General features: G+C 43.3%; 1 protein-coding gene across 4 annotated transcripts in view; it reads right to left on the minus strand.

The window, feature by feature from the left end:
• LOC146835006 (sodium/glucose cotransporter 4-like) overlaps nt 1–17,394 on the minus strand; it is a 736,053-nt gene that overhangs the window by 196,760 nt on the left and 521,899 nt on the right. For all 4 annotated transcript variants that reach the window (XM_085602666.1, XM_085602670.1, XM_085602669.1 and 1 more), the window contains 2 exons: nt 4,575–4,725; nt 2,344–2,512 (listed from right to left, as the gene is read on the minus strand). In XM_085602666.1, the coding sequence (XP_085458792.1) occupies nt 2,344–2,512; nt 4,575–4,725 (320 nt within the window). The remainder of the gene's footprint in view (nt 1–2,343; nt 2,513–4,574; nt 4,726–17,394) is intronic.

The following is a 17,394-nucleotide window of genomic DNA, read 5'->3' on the forward strand; positions in this document are numbered from 1 at the left end:
CATTTGCAAATATATTTCCAGTTAGCTTTTGTTATGGTTGGAGTGACTGTTCCCTCAGTATCAATACTGTTGGTTTATTGTTGCCTTTCAGTAGATGAACAAAAACTGGAAATACTCCTCAAAAATGTCTTTCCAAGTCTGGTGATGTGGCGCATGCCATAATCAAATCATAGACTTCATAGAGCATATGTTAACCCCAGTGCATTTGCTGTTAAAAGAGATATTATTTGGTCACCAGTCACTGTTTTCAAGGATTCATCCTCACGGAGTTCTTATCAATCTTCAAATGAACAAGTTGCCAAACCCTGTGAATTCCTACTTACTAGTTTTCACTTTATGACTGTAATATTTATTTGATACTGGACTTATAGTGATTATATATTCTACACTTTTCTTTCTTTTTCTGAACATGTCCCTATTTAGTCTTTATTACTTCTGTACTATTAGCTTTTTCTTTTTTTCTTCTCTTTTCTTTCCTCCCCCTTTTTCTTGTTCTTTCCTCAAAATAATGGAATGTTCATTTAGTATCATACTTAAATTACTTGTTATACCATAATTAGTTATAATACTTTCTTTCATTTTACTGTTTCTTTATGACTGTATAAGATTGCTTACTTATTATTGCAATATATTAAATAAATGTCCCTTTTCAAAACTCAAAATAAAATGTGCTGGCTATCTAGTATATGCACCTATTGTCCATGGAAAGCAAGAAATCATGCCCCAGTTTGTGCTGACTTTAAGATCACATATGGAATTGTGAACAATACATTCCTCTAGGTCAATACTATTATCAATGATAATCAATGGGCGGAGAAGGGCATGTGACGTCTGACATATCGCTGAATTGTTTTGAAAAAACAAAGGGAGGAGGTTAAGCCCTGATATCTGAGCCAGTGTGTGATGTCTAGGTGACAAAAGCTAATATTGTTCCATGTGCTATTGGTAATATGACTTTGAAATATGAACACACCTTCTCACATCGATGTATATGAGTAATTCAGGATTGTATCTTTTCAACACAATGTACGAAGGCACATAAGTAATTTAGAATTGCATTGGACATACTGTTACCTAAGCAACCATTGTACTAATGAGCTGGTAATAGGTTGCAACCAGGATCACTTTATCTGTGTGATGCATGGTGAGAATCCCTAAGATCATTAGTACTTTGTATTCATGTGCTCCATACTTCATTTTTGTGGAGAATGTTGGTATCACTGAATCATTCTAACTGTGTTGAGGATGCACAAAATTGCTGGAATTCTACTTAGTATACCATTGATCGAGTGACTGGGTCTGTGCAACCCTTTCATTCAACCCAAGCACTGTGACCCTCCACTGCCATCTGATTGGAGTTGAATTGTCACCATTAGTTAGAAACTGAGCTTGCCCTAAAGCTTAATACAGCCAAACAAATGCCTTGGAGGTCGGGGGGTAGGACATAGGGGCAGTAACATCCTTTCTTCCAAGAAAATCTTTTCAACGCAGCCTTATTAATTGATTGGCAGGGTTTCTAGTGCCAAAGAGCATCTAAAAATGATCAGCATGATGTTGGGTGCTTGTGAGATCTCAGTAGCAGCCTGCAGCATTATTTCACTGAATAAATAGAGCTTATCGGCTTTTAATGCAAGGGTTTTGCATCTTATCCATCACTTTTAACAAACAAAATAGTTCCCTTTTCCAAAACATGCAAGTAGAACATTTTACTTACTCAGTGACAATGAAAAGTAAGCATTTTCAATGTGGTAGCCAAGGTGCTTTAAATGCCATCAATGTAAGTGAGGTCTGAGCTAAATTATTCATTTATGTGTGAGGTAAACACATAAAGGAAATCCATTGCATTTATTTCTATGTGTTGATTATGTGCATAGGTGTGTGCATGCATGTAACAAATTATGAGGTATGAAGGGCCGCACTTGTATATTTTCACCTTTGCAACAAAATCTCAAAGTCAGGCCCTAGTTAAACAGCAAAAACAGCAAAACATGTGACAGTTCCCTGATAGCATGTCCAAGTGAAGAACATATATATGTCCAGTGTTGGTGCACATTGTTCATAATACTGGTGGGACAGCAGGACAACCAAGATTTATCATGAATATAAAAACAATCTTTAGAGGGACACTAGCTAAAAGAGATTGAATGTGTGACTCTATACCTTAAGGAGGCAGATCATGTTTCATCTGATATGGTGACATCACCTCACACTCCTCTCACGACTATAATATAAGCATACCTTGTTAACTGGTTCACAGAGTCTGTGAAACTACATCTATTATTTTGAGGAATCAAAAACCAGATACCCCAGAATGTGTCACCTTCATTGGTTCATATTACTTACAGGTTCATTGATTCTCTTCCAAAAGATTGCAAGAAGGAAGATTGCAGTGACTGGTGGGGACAGGTAACTGGTCATAGACTGCATGTAGTCGAAGAGTTTTCCACTGTTGGCTGCCTGAATGATGGGTATCCAAAGAATACTGATACCAACAAGGAGAAGTATGAATATTCTAAAGGAAAAAATGGTTGAAAACAGAAAGTCACAAATTATTCATATAAGTATGAAATACAGAACTGTTTAGTACTCTAGTCATTTAACATTTATAATTTGCCAAAAAGAACATGTTTGAGTCTAAACTTAACAACCAAGAAAATGACAATGGTATTGGCTAACACCTACTAAAAAAATGTTTTGTTATACTCTGGTCATAAGGGATGGAGAATGGCTGGAGATGGTGGAACTGATATATGAGTAGAAATGGAGAAGAGCACAAGATGGAGATGGGTAGCAAAAATATGTGGGTTTGTAGAACCATAGTGTTTGGGATGAGTTAAAGGTGCAGACCTTTTATTCTAACAAAATATCCACTAGGGAAAAGGAAAAGATGTTTAGAAAAGAATTGGAACTAGGACAGGTGGAATACTATCAGGGCTGTGTAACTATATTTTGCCTGGAAATTGACTAAAGGCAATTGGCAGAAGACCCAGCTGGCTTCACCCAAAGGTTTTATTGGCAGCAATGCAGGTTAATGTCATGCAACAGGGATTGAAGGGGCAGGTTATAAAGAAGACGTTTTAGTATAAATATATTTATTTGGTTGTTCATTGTTAGCCAATACCCTTACAGGTATTTTTATTAGCCCCTATGGGTCAATCTTGCACCATGCAACGTGGTGTAAGAGTGGTGCAAATGATATTTATAAATCATGCAAGACTACCTTGCATGGCCCTGAATGGCTTCATAAGTCTCGAGTGATGTAACTCAGCGAAAATCACTGCGTTGCATTAATCTGCACCAGGGAGACATTTACATAGGTGTTACATAGGTGTTCCCACACAACATCCATGGATTTTGATGTATTCCCAGATTTACAAGAAGAAGTAAACCTGGGAATGCACCAAAAAAATACTTCTCCTCAGGAAAAGCGTAACAAGAAGAAATATCTTTATTTCTCCTTTCCTCTCAGGATTGATTTGTGCAGGAAAGTGTTGCTTCATGCACAAAAACAATCCTGCCAACAACACAGACACTCTTGCACTATAGTGCAAGGGAGCCTGAGTTGGCACTAGGCTGCCAAAATGGCCCCAGCACGAATGGAAAAGACAGGAATGCACTGTATTGGATAAATACAGCACATTCCTGGCTTTGCCCTGTGACGCCACAACATTCATAAATATGCCCCTTAGTGTAGAGAGAATGGTTAGGATATCTCAGTTCCATTCCTCTCTTCTGCCGTCTTCCAGACAGAGGACAGTTGGAGAGCAGCTGCCTTACTTCCAGTTGGACACAGGCCAGACAGCCTACCTAGCCTGTCAGTAATACCACTGCGAGACCACAATCTCTTTCATACTACCTGACTCCCCCTCACGGTGGCAGGCTTTATTTTTCAGTTTTAAATATAAATGCTTCATGCAAGGAAGTGAGACTACAGGAAAGGAACACCTTTTGATGTGGAGTGGAACACACTGACTTGACCTGACCATACAGTTTGCACAAGCCAATCCTAACCCTCACTCAAAACCCAACCAATCCACCATAGGCCATGCCTCATTAATTTTTTCAGTGTATTCTTTTCCAGTCATGGCAATAGGAGTGTCCTGCAGCAGCACTTGTGACTCCACTTTCAAATAGCTTTTGCAGTTCTGATGTGTGAGATTCTGCATCTACCCTGAGATAACATTTATCAGCAGCAGCAGCAGGTAACTGACAATGACCCCAAGTAATACAATTAGCAACAAAGAGAGGAAGCTGGTATAAAGCACCAGTCAATAACAGGGAGGAAAGCACCATTTGCATAAAAGAGAATCCCTACACAACACTCACAATGATGCTCTCTGTGCTATGTAAGTTCTCTAAGAAGCAAACTTTTCTATCCATACTATCACTTACTGTCCCATGCAAACTCTTGCACCACCAAAACACTAGCTTATCCTTAGAGGTGCTAAAACAACAGATTGACTAATCGCAACAAGAAGGGAGAATTTAAGAACTTAAGAGTCATTGCTCTTTTCTAAAAATGTAAATCCCATGACCTTCCATAAAGATATAATTTCATTTGAAAGCATAACAACCTGCCAACTATCATGAGCTCCTGCTCAGATGCATTTCTGCGTATCCTCTGCCAAATGTCAAGAGTAAAGAGAGTGCTACTACTGTTGAAGATGGATGTGAGTGAACTCATAAGGGCAGCCATTAGGACAGCGATCATTAAGCCTCTCAGACCTGTATGTAAAAGAAAAACAAACACAATGGCATGAATCACGTACAATCAAGGTTTACAACATCACCCGCATATTATCATTTACCAATGTAAATGTATTCATTATATTATCTATGTGATTCAGTACCAATGCCAAAGCTTTAAGAAGCAATATGTAGGCCAAAGAGTGAATGACCTATGGCACAATTTAGAAACCACATATCAGAAATAATTAATAAGAAACGTGGCCAGCATGTAGCCAATCATTTTAACCTTGTGGACCATTTCCCATCAGATTTGAAGATTTTCCCTGTGGAAAATCTCTTAAAGGAGGAACTACTGGACTTGAGAGAAACCTTCTGTATGTACAATTTAAAATCATTGCACCCAGATGGAATGAATATACCACCTGATTACTGCACATCTCAATCGATCTCAGGACTGCATTTCTTCCACAATCCAAATAGAATCTTCACTCATGTTGCTTTTTGAGCTGCATGGTCAGCAGCTCCTTCTGTACAAAAGCAATGCTGGTTCCCACAGGGCATGGGGAGCCAGCGGGGACTGCGGGGACCTTCAGGCTCCCCCCGCAGTCCACAATGTGAGAAACTGGGTGACCTGGGTGGGACCAGGGCACCACGTAGTGTGACCAGGCCCTAGGGCATGGGGTCCGTGGGGCCAAAATCAGTCCAGGAGAGGGGGCCGAGCTGCTCCCCTTCCATGTTGAAAACAAAATTAAAGGCAGGCCCAGGAGATTGGGTCCCCAGCTCCAAAATCGGCCCAGGGAAGGAGGACCATGTGGCTCCCCTTCCTTTATGTAAACATTTTTTTAAAAATAAAAAACCGGGCCCCAGGGGATGGGGTCCCTGGGCCGTAATTGACCAGAGGAGGGGGGCTGCCCAGCCCCCTCCCAATTCCAAAAACACTTGGCCCCAGAGGATGGGGGCCCCTTGGCCAAAATCGGCCCAGGGAGGGGGGTCACTGGTCCCCCTTCCTTTATAATTAACACAAAAGTCAAGAGAAAGCTGCCGGCATGATGCTGGAGGCCCCACCCTCTTTCTGCATTACTCTGCAACCATGCCTCCATGGAGGCTGCTGGTTGGTGGATGAAGTCCCCTTGGCTGCTGATGGTCCTTGGGGGCAACAAGATCTCCTGTTACCTCCAGTATGTCCCACACAGTTGGATTGCTGAGAGGTGGTTAAAGCCCCCCCCCCTTTCTCCACCACTCTGCAAATGTGCCTCCTGGCACACTACTCATTGGGGAATGAATTCCACTTTACTCCCGAGGGCCTCAGGACTAAAGTGGACTTCTTCCCCAATCAGCAGTTCACCAGGAGGTGCGTTTGCAGAGTGGTGGAAAAAGGGGGCATGGCCTCCGAAGAACACTCAACAATCCCACTGAATGGGACTTACTGGAGTGAACGGAAGGGGTAGTTGGCCCCATCACAAATGACATCACTGATGATATCACTGATAACATCATCCACAAAATCACTAATGTACCCACTCACACCCCATAGAAACGTTCATACACCCACTGCCACACAACCATTCACAAACCCATTCACAGACCCATACCAGTACTTAAACACACACTCACTGATTCATGGATCTACACACAAACCCACGTATTCACTCATGCAGACATTCAGACACCCACTCATTCACTAATACAGCCACTGACATATCCATTCATACACCATTACTTACTCATACAGATACTAACACGTATTCATGCACCTATACAGTCACTGACACAAGCACTCACTCACCCATACAGCCAGTCTCACATGCTTTCACTTACCCATACAGTCACTCACATACCCCAGGACTCACCTATACTGCCTTTCACATACCCAGTTACTTACTCATATATCACTTACATATCCACTCAACCACACAGCCATATACACACTCACTCGCTCACCCATATAGCCCCTCTCACACACACTCACTAATCCATACAGCCACTGACTCACACACTCACTCATCCATACAGGTAGTCAAACATCTCCTCACCTACCCACACAGACAATCAGAAATACATGCAGGTACTCAGACAACCATTCAATCACCCATATAGCCACTCATGTACCCACAGACAGGGACGCCGGTTGCTCCTGAGGCGGAATCCGGGAGTTAGTTAATTTTTAACCTTGAAATTGCTCTTGTTTACTTTTACCTTCACCGTTCTAATTAAAATTGATAAAATTGAATTTTACCTGTCTTTGCATTTCGCGCTCACGAGCATCGCTCTACACCTGCATAGCGCTGTACCTTTGGGGCCATCTTAGCTCCTCGTACCGCTGACAGTTTGGTGCCGGGACGTAGAAGGGCCAACTCATCACAGCGGCCATCTTGGGGAGGACGAGGTTGGCGCGCTAGTTGCTGGGAGGTAGGGCGGGACACGCAGGCAGAAGGCACATAAATTGATACGGTCCACCTACGCGCTAGCGTACGCGTTTGCGGACGCGCCGTGAGCGCCGAAGGAGCGCCTAAGGAAAGCCCGTCTGTGCCTGTCCGTGCCAGGCCGGATCAGGACGGGGCACAGGGCCAGCGCAATGGATTCTATCCCTCCCAAAACTCTCGTTTACAATGGTGAGCGGTTAAAGGCATTTAGTAATGCGGAGAGGCTCAATTGCCCGATAGAGGCTTTACCTGAAGATATATGCACTTTCTGCCCCCATTGAAATCCTGCTAATCCAGGGAAAGCCAATAATGTCTGTTATACATTTACCCTGCTAAACTGTAGATCCCTTCCGAAGCACGCCTTGGAGATCCATCTGATCTTAGAGGAATGTGATCCTGACATACTCTTCTTAACGGAGACCTGGCTGACCGAGTCATCTGACCCAGATATAGTCCAGGCGCTCCCGCCCAATTATTCGATCATCAGACAGGATCGCCTGTCAGGTCGGGGAGGCGGAGTTGCAATCATTCATAAAAACTCTTTCAGATGCAGAACCTATGAAAGCCCACTTATAGATTGCGAAAGTCTTGGTTTCTCCATTTCCCTTTCACCCATATGTACCTTTTCGGGGATCTTGGTTTATAGACCACCGGGTGCCCATCATAATTTCTGCCTTAACCTTGTGGACAAAATCTCTCACTCCATCAGTAATTCCCCCAACTTTTCCATTCTGGGTGACCTCAACATCCACCTTGATGACAGCGATGCTGCTGCCTCGCAATGTCTGCTTGATTCCTTGGGATTAGTACACCTGAAACAAATTGTGACAGAGCCTACACATGTTGCTGGCCACTTATTAGATCATTGTTTCACTAATCTCACGAACTTGGCATGTGAACAGCCCCTCTTTGTCCCCTGGTCAGACCACGCCCTACTTTCTTTTAGGTGGTTGCCAGAAACACAACACCACAGAGTTACTCTCTCTAAGAAAGTTAGCCGAGTGTGGTCTAGACTCCCAGTTGGGGAGTGGGAGACTGCCTTGAAGAGCTGTCCGCCTTCTCCTCACGAGGATCCAGTGGTTGCTAATGAAGCCTTTGACAACTGGCTCAATTCCACCCTTGACACCACTCTCCCTAAGAAAGAGATACACCATCGGAAGGGCCATAACAAACAACCATGGTACTCCGATAAACTCAAGGAACTTAAGCGGGTGTGTAAACGGGCGGAAAGGAAGTGGAGAAAGGATTTTGCACCGGCTTTGAAAACCCAATATAAAGCCTCTCTCAGATCCTATAAAAACTTACTAAAATCTACTCAAGCAGCATATTATCAGGGTAAAATCTCAGAAGCAGCTAATGCTCCTAGAGAGATTTTTAAAATCTTCCAATCTCTGGTGGCTACTCATAGGCCTACTAATCCGGCTTTGGATCCTCAAAAACATTGTGAGAATCTAGCCGCTTTTTTTGCATCCAAAGTCTCCAATATTTATTCGACTTTTGCAACAACTCCACATAGTCCAGATGAATTGGAGATTAGCCCTGAAACGCCGGATGTGGTTACCCCTAATTCAGCTGGAGCTCTCAAAACCTTTCCGCTGCTTGATCTGGCCAATGTTGAAAGGCTCCTTAACCACCTAAAATTGGGCTCTCCTCAGGATGTTGCCCCCCCAACGGTTCTCAAGCAGGTCTCTGAAACAGTATGCCCGGTGATAATGCAGGTCATCAATGCCTCTTTAGCTTCGGGAGTAGTGCCCCCCAATTGGAAGAAGGCAAAGGTTCGTGCCCTATTGAAAAAACCTAATTTAGACCCGGAAGATCTGGCGAATTACAGGCCTATCTCGCTTCTCCCGAGCCTTAGTAAAATAGCCGAAAAACACGTCAACCAGGTTCTTTCCTCATTTGCTGAGTCTTCTGGTGCATTACACTCATCCCAGACTGGATTCAGAGCCAAGCAAGGAACAGAAACTGCACTGGTGGCGGTAGTGGAGGCGACCAGGGCTATTGTAGATGCTGGAGGCTGCGCTGCGGTGGTCCTACTGGACCTCAGCGCAGCCTTCGACACTGTAAATCACTCTCTTCTGCTGCATAGGCTCCGCCATGCAGGGATTTCCGGTTTGGCTCTTAAATGGCTTCACTCCTTTTTATCAGATAGATATTTCTCCGTCTTTGAGGATGAGGTGTCATCAAGCCAGCTGCAACTGAGTCACGGCGTTCCCCAGGGATCATCCCTCAGCCCCACTTTGTTTAATATCTATATGAGACCTTTGGCTGAGGTGGTGCTTCCTTGGGGAATTCAGCTTGTCACCTACGCCGATGACACGCAGCTGGTTGTTTCCCTTGTGAGAGACGATACCTTACATCAGGGGATTAACAATCTTACCCCTTGTCTCTCCAATGTTCTTGATTGGATGACCTCGTCCTGTTTAAAGCTAAATGGAGCCAAAACAGACATCATGCTGCTGGGCTATAAAGCCCCAATCAATTTGGACCCTTGGTGGCCGCAGTGTCTTGGACCCCCTCCGAAGCCTAAGACCAAAATAAAAAGTTTGGGGGTCTGGCTGGACTCTGCCCTGAACTTCCAGCATCAGGCTAACAAAGTAGCCGCGACCTGCTATGGGCTTATGAGAGTTCTTAAAAAAGTCCTAGACCTGCTTCCTTTTGAAGCCAGACGTATATTAGTACAGTCGCTGGTTCTCTCGCGACTGGACTATGCTAATGCTATCTATCTGGGGGCTTCTGCAACTACAACAAAAACTTTGCAAGCTGTACAGAACTGTGCAGCTCGCTTACTCATGAAAGTCCCTAAACGGTCATCAGCAAAGCCCTCAATTCGATTGCTCCATTGGCTTCCAGTCCATGAAAGGATTGTGTTTAAGACTATGTGTTTGGCACATAAGTCCATTCACAACCTTGGCCCTTCCATTCTGGATCCTTTCTTTCGTCGTTATCATTCTGTCAGATCTCTTAGATCTAACCAACGCAATCTGCTTGTTGTGTCAAAGGTCAGGCTGGCCCGCATGGGTGGCCGTCGACTTTCGGTCCTAGCAGCTAAAGAATGGAATAAACTCCCTGACAACATCAGGCATGAATTAAATCATACTGCCTTCAGGAAGCAACTAAAGACATTCTTGTTTAATAACATTCTCTAATGCTTAATAGTGTCCTTGGTCTTGACAGCGCTGGGATGCTCTAGGGTAGCCATGCGCTATATTAGAAGGTATTCATTCATTCATTCATTCATTCATTCAGACATACAACCACTTAGACACCAACAGACAGACTGATACAAACATTCACACATACAGTCACTGACCCATACATTCACTGAGACATCTAATCACTCACTTATACAGTCACTCACGCACCCACTGAATTATCCATACAGGCACTCATACACCCACTGATTCACCAATACACCTTTGTATATATATTTACCACTCATATACTTTTTAAAAACACTCACAATTACTGAATGATGTCATACCTTTTGAGATGTCATCACTAATGTCACTGACCATGTCATCACTGATGTAATATATTAGGTCATAAGCAGTGCATTGCAGGGGTGTGAGTTACAGTTGCTCAGCTAACTATGACTGCTCAATTACAATAGTTTTGTAAGAATGAACCATAAGCTTCACTAATAACGTCCCTGTAACCTTTGGTTTTTTCAGTGAATTTCTAAGGTTTTTTTTATTTCACTTCCTAACTATAACGTCCCTGTAACCTTTGTTTTTTTCAGAGAATTTCTAAGGATTTTAAAATGCCATTTCCTAACTATGCAAAAACCAAAGGAAATGATGGACGGAGTGTTGAACATTGCAAGCACTCACCCCCAGTCAACTGATCTGGGTTTAATCCATCACCATTCTTTAGCCCACTCTGCCACCCCAGTTCAGACATGGCCATATGCAAATCAGTCTGACCCTGTGCCTCATGGGAACAGTCCAGCCCGAACTGCCAAGCCATGTCTTCCCTGGACCGGAAACAAGCTTCCTAGGACCGGTTTCTGGCATTTCAGCCGTCTTCAGCCAGGCTTGCTTGAATCCAGTGGCAAAGTGAGCAAGGGACTCATGTCTGAGCATACCCTGCCAACTTATGGCGAACAAAGCAAAAACCAAAGGAAATGATGGACGGAGTGCTGAACATTGCAAGCACTCACCCCCAGTCAACTGATCTGGGTTTAATCCATCACCATTCTTTAGCCCACTCGGCCACCCCAATTCAGACATGGCCATATGCAAATCAGTCTGACCCTGTGCCTCATGGGAACAGTCCAGCCCGAACTGCCAAGCCATGTCTTCCCATCACCACCCCCTTTTGTACAGCTTTGTTCGCCATAAGTTGGCAGGGAATGCTCAGACGTGAGTCCCTTGTTCACTTTGCCACTGGATTCAAGCAAGCCTGGCTGAAGACGGCTGAAATGCCAGAAACCGGTCCTAGGAAGCTTGTTTCCGGTCCAGGGAAGGCATGGCTTGGCAATTCGGGCTGGACTGTTCCCATGAGGCACAGGGTCAGACTGATTTCCATATGGCCATGTCTGAACTGGGGTGGCGGAGTGGGCTAAAGAACGGTGATGGATAAAACCCAGATCTGTTGACTGGGTGTGAGTGTTTGATTGGTTCTGAGGCTCCGTCCATCACCACCCCCTTTTGTACCGATTTCCTAACTATGACGTCAGTGTAATCTTTGGAAAATGCATTTTTTTCCCATTTTTAAAGAATAATAAAAATGGGAAAGTTACATTAATATCTTACTGAACAGCTAGACTGAAACTTTATGTAAAATATGTCTATATATGTATTCTACACTTTGTCAAAAACACACGGTATCCGCTGTGTATCCACTGCGATCGCGACATCGCTGGGAAGACCAAAAATATCTTAAAATAAGATGATGAATGTACTTTTTAAATTAATAGATGACAAATAAAACAATACGTGGTGCACAATGTAGATGTAATGTTCAATATGTGGTTATAAAAAAATAGAAAAGTTATAGGAATTCAACAAAAAAGGTAATATGGACAGTGAAGTTAATTAATAAAATCTTAGAAAATTACTTTAAATCCAAAGGTTATAGAGATGTTATAGTTAGGAAATACATTTAAAAAATCTTAGAAATTCATTGAAAAAAACTGAAGGTTACAGAGACATTATAGTTAGCTAATATTTCACTCGTACACATACAGAGAAATTCAGTAGTTATAGTTACCTGAGTTAACTATAACTCACAATCCCGCAATGCACTGCTTATGAGCTCACACATTACATCACTCATGAAATGGTCATTAACATCACTGATGACATCACTGATGACATTTCAAATGACAATATTGATGAAGCAAAGCAGAATTACTTTTGGGCAAAGTGTGCTGCATGTTAACAGCTCCCTATGCCCATAAGCAATGCTGGCTCCCGGAGGAGGCAGGGAGCCAGCAGGGACCATGGGGGCATTGGGTCTCCCCCAGTGGTCCCAAAATATCAAGGCCATGCCCCAGGGATAGGGTCCCCTGGGTTGAAAATGGCCCAGGATGGGGGCCACTCAGCCCCCCTCCCTCTTCATAATTATAAATAAAATGGCTGAGCCCCGGGATGGGACTGGGGAGGGAGGCCACGTGGGCTCCCTCTTTTAGAAAATGTTTTAAATGGTCAGGCCCCAGGGGGTGGGTTTCCGGGGTGAAATCGGCCTCAGGAGAGGGGCCCCCTCCCTTTTCATTAATTTTGTTTTCAATGGCTCAGCCCCCTTCCCTGAACGACTCTGAAAACGTGCCTCCTGGCGTGCTCTGGGTTGGGGGATAAAGTCCTCTTCACTGGTGAGGGTCCTTAGGGGCCAACTAGCCCACCAGGTACCTCCAATAAGCCCCACACAGTGGGATTGCTGAGAGGTGGTAGGAGGCCATGCCCCTTTCTCCACCGCTCTGCAAACGCTACTACTATTTAAACAGGCATTTGCAAAGCAATAGGGCTTACATTTGTGAGAGTAAGAGCTATTGGCATTGTAAATGTAAAAGTTTTTAGAAATGTTTTTTGGAGTGGTGTGGAGTGGACTTACGTTGTGTGTAGTGGAATTATGTGGTATGTTGCGCAGTGAAATTATGTGGATAGAAAGTATATGGTTTTTAGTGTATAGGAATTATGTGGAGTGGGATTATTTGTTATGGAGAGTAATTATGTGGTATGGTAATCTGTGTTGTGGAGTGGTAACCTCAGGATTAGTCTTGCTCCTTTCCGTTGATTGAGAAAACCACAAGTTTCAGGGACTGTATAGTTAAGAATTAGCATTTAAAAAACCTTAGATATTCACTGAAAAAACCATAGGCTTTAGGGACGTTATAATTAGGCAGACATTTCTCTCGTACAAAACCAGAGAAATTCAGCTGTTACAGTTAGCTGAGCTAACTATAACTTGCGCCCTGATGATGAAGTCACATATTACATCACTCATGACATGGTCAGTGACATCACTGATGACATCACTGATGACATCTCAAATTACATCACAGATGACATCACTGTTGACATCATCCACTTACTATCTGATGCACCCAAATAAAATCTTTCATACATCCACTCTAAGATACAGACTACCATTGTCAAAACCATAGACACACCAATACCAGTTAGTACATATCCACTCACTAATTCATAGTTCTACACATATCTACTCACTCACCCATACAGTCACTCATACACGTAGTCACTCATCAATACAGTCACTGATATATGCACTCATACACCCATACAGACACTCACATACCATCACTCACCCATAGAGTTACTCACATACCTAGTTAGTCACCCAATAAATCAATCACACTGCCATTTACTCACCTATACAGTTATACACACACCACCTCACTTAAGTTTAGGTTTAGGGATTTATAAAGAGCATAGCTGCCCGAAGGCTTCCCAGCGCTGGGAGAAAATGACAGAGGGTACATGGGGGTTTAAGGGAAGCTCCAAAGGCCAAGAGTCAGATGTGAGAAGGATCCGCCTCCCCATCTGGCTCTCCTAATCCTGGTCTGTTTCATAAGATGATCCAGCGAGGATCTTTATTGTCTGCCTGGGATATGTGACAAGCTTTTTAATTAAGTCCCGGCCTTTGACATTCATAGCTCTGTGGGCGATGCATAGTGACTTGAACTCTATCCTGGCCTTTATAGGGAGCCAATGTAATGTCTTCAAGGCTGCTCTAGCTGACTTGTCTGGGAATGCGCAGCAGTATCCTAGCTGCAGCATTTTGACCAACTTGTAATCTGTTTATCATGTATTTAGGGGCACCAAGATACAAGGAGTTGCCATAGGTCAGCTGCAACAGTTCTGCAAGTGTTTTCAGGAATGATCGGTGAGTTCTTTTGTAGCATTCTCTGTGCTCCAAAACATTTTCCTGATATTTTTCTAGCTTGAGTCTCCATAGACAGACTATCGTCCAGCCACATTCTCAAATGTTTTACCTCTGTCTTTGGGATCGGGGGTTCCCCCAGTTCTGGAGGCCAGCTAATCATGTTTCTTGGGATCCCCTTATTTCCCAGCAACATGAGCTCTGTATTTCCTCTGTTCAGCTTTAGGCATCCCTTATTCATCCATTCAGCTACTTGCACCATGCATGGAAGCCAGGTTTTCATGCAAGAATTGGGGGCCCTCTGATACTGAAAGTATCAGCTGGGTGTCATCCGCGTATGACACTATAGATAGTCCAAATTGTTGCACTATTTCTGCCAATGGTTGCATATACATGTTGAATAGTGTCGGGCTTAGTGCAGAGCCCTGTGGGACCCACATGAAATTTGGAGGATATCAGATAGATGCTCACCTTCCATTAATTGGAAGGATCTGTTTTATAAAAAAGAGGTTATCCATTTTAATGTCGAACCTGTGATACTGGCTTCCTTTAGCCTGCGGATCATGGTCTTATGATCCACCGTATCAAATGTGGCGCTGAGATCCAAGAGCAGAATAGCTGCTTTCCCTCCTTGGTCTAGGATTCCCTTCAATTCCTTTGTTGCCAACAACAGGGCTGCCTCTGTACTTTGTTTGGGTCAACAGTCCATTTGCGTGGCATGCAGAATACTGTTCTCCTCTAGAAATTGGGAAAAGATCCCTTTGACATGTTTTTCAGTTATTTTGCCTAACAATGGTAAGAGTGAAATTGGTCAGTAGTTCCCCAGTTCAGATGGATCCAGCTGGGGCTTTTTCAGCAACGGCCGGATAACAGTGTGTTTCCAGGTTTTCAGAATGATACCGTGTGTTAGGGAGAAAGATATAAGTGCTGCCGATGTGGACCTGTTTTTTTTTTACCTCCGTCTCAAGATGTCTAGTTGAATCGTGTCTTGTGGGGAACTGATTTAATCCCTAGCAAGATTGAGGTCATATCTTCTTCATTTAGGTTTGTGAAGTGGTCTAATCTTACCCCTGTTTTAATTTCTGCGTTATCATTATTACTTGGGTGAGTGCCGACTAGATTTGAACTACTTTTTCCCAGCATTGAGTTGTATATTATTTACACTTTGCTTCCTTTTAAAAAAGTTTGCCATCTTATTGCATCTCTCTTTGGATGAGGCGTTATTGTTTGTTTTCTGACGTTGGAGGTAAGGGAGCGTACTATCTGAAAAAGTTCTCTAGATGAGTTACCTGCTGAGTTTATTTTTCCTTCGAAAAGTATGGCTTGGGCTTTTAGCATCTCATTATGGTACTGTCTAATAGCTGTCTTGTATTGGCTTTTGATGGCGGTGTCATACATTTTCCTCCATTGCCTTTCTAATTTTTTACAGGACTTTTTCATCAAGATTAGGTCCACGTTATACCACACCTCTTTTTTCCTGGCATGTTTATTATTTGGTCTAGTTTTCTGAGGATGACAAGCTGCTATGTTATTAATCTATTCTGCCTACATCTTATCAGCCTCTTCTATGTTGTATGTTAAGCATGGGGCCTGAGCATCTAGTTCACTCACCATAAAATTATTTAGCAATCTTGGCCATTTATTTCTAGACTTGGTGCACTTATCACCTATGGGTTGAGCCTGGTGGTTCTCTAATGTAAAAGTAATAGGATGGTGATCAGTCCACGGAACTGGCATGGGAGTCCCTACCACTGACTTGGGTTCATTGGAGAAGATGGCATTTAATAGGTGTCCTTTTTCGTGTGTGCCATCTCTTACCAATTGTTTCAGTTGCAAGGCTTCCATGTCTTGGATCAGTCTTGTTGAGGATCTATTGTCCTGTATATCTAAATGAAAGTTAAAATCCCCAAGTAGAGTGGTGAACCCTTCACTGGCCACCGTTGTTGCTATTGTCCCAGGAAATTTCTCTAGAAAGAAGTTGGTGGAGCAAGGAGGTCTGTAGATTAGAGTACCTGAGAAGGTGGTGTTGGGCGTGAGTTTAAGGCTAAATAGTAATGTATCACAATTAGTGATAGGCAGGGGTGTTGTCATGCAACCATATTAATTTTTATATATGAGAGCCACTCCCCCTCCTGTTTTCTCCCTTCTGTCTTGCCTTCTAATTGCAAAGCCTGAAGGGAGTGCTTCAACTATATCCGGAGAAGAGCATACTTTCAGCCATGTCTCTGTCAGAAACAGGATGTCCAATTCCTCATTCTCAATGAGCAGCATAATATCTGTAGTGTGTGCTGGTAGTGACCTGCCATTAATGAGTCTAATTTTCCACAGGGTCTTCCTCATGGTCCTTTTTATCTGTTGGTTCTTGACAGTGCTCCCTGTACTAACCTTGGCAAAGCAATGTGTACATATAGTTTCCTTACCTATCAGGCTGACTGGCAGGAAGATGTGACCGCATTGAGTGGCCCCTGAATACCTCATTGCTAGTAGCTCTTTTCCAGAGTACGTTATGTTGTTCTGAGTTTCTGGTGTTGAACAGACAGGGTTCCTGGCCCTTGACGGTGCCCGGACAGGCGCAGACAGGTTTGCCTTAGGCATGCCCGTATTCATACAGATACTAACACATACTTACTCTCTTATACAATCACTGACACAAGCACACACTCATCCATACAGTCACTTTTACAATCACTCACTCTCACATATAGTCACTTATCTACTCCAACACTCACATATACTTCTTTTCACATATGTAGGTACTCACACATATTCCACTGAGATATCCAATCACTCAACAACACAGCCACACACACACTCACTCACCCATACAGCCCCTCACATATACACTCATGAACCCATACACCCAGTGAATCACACACTCACACATCCATGCCGGGAGTTACATACCCCCCTACCCACCCACTGAGGCACCCTTACTGGT

The sequence above is a fragment of the Triturus cristatus genome, chromosome 4_2, assembly GCF_964204655.1.
Source record: "Triturus cristatus chromosome 4_2, aTriCri1.1, whole genome shotgun sequence".
Classification (NCBI taxonomy): domain Eukaryota; kingdom Metazoa; phylum Chordata; class Amphibia; order Caudata; family Salamandridae; genus Triturus; species Triturus cristatus.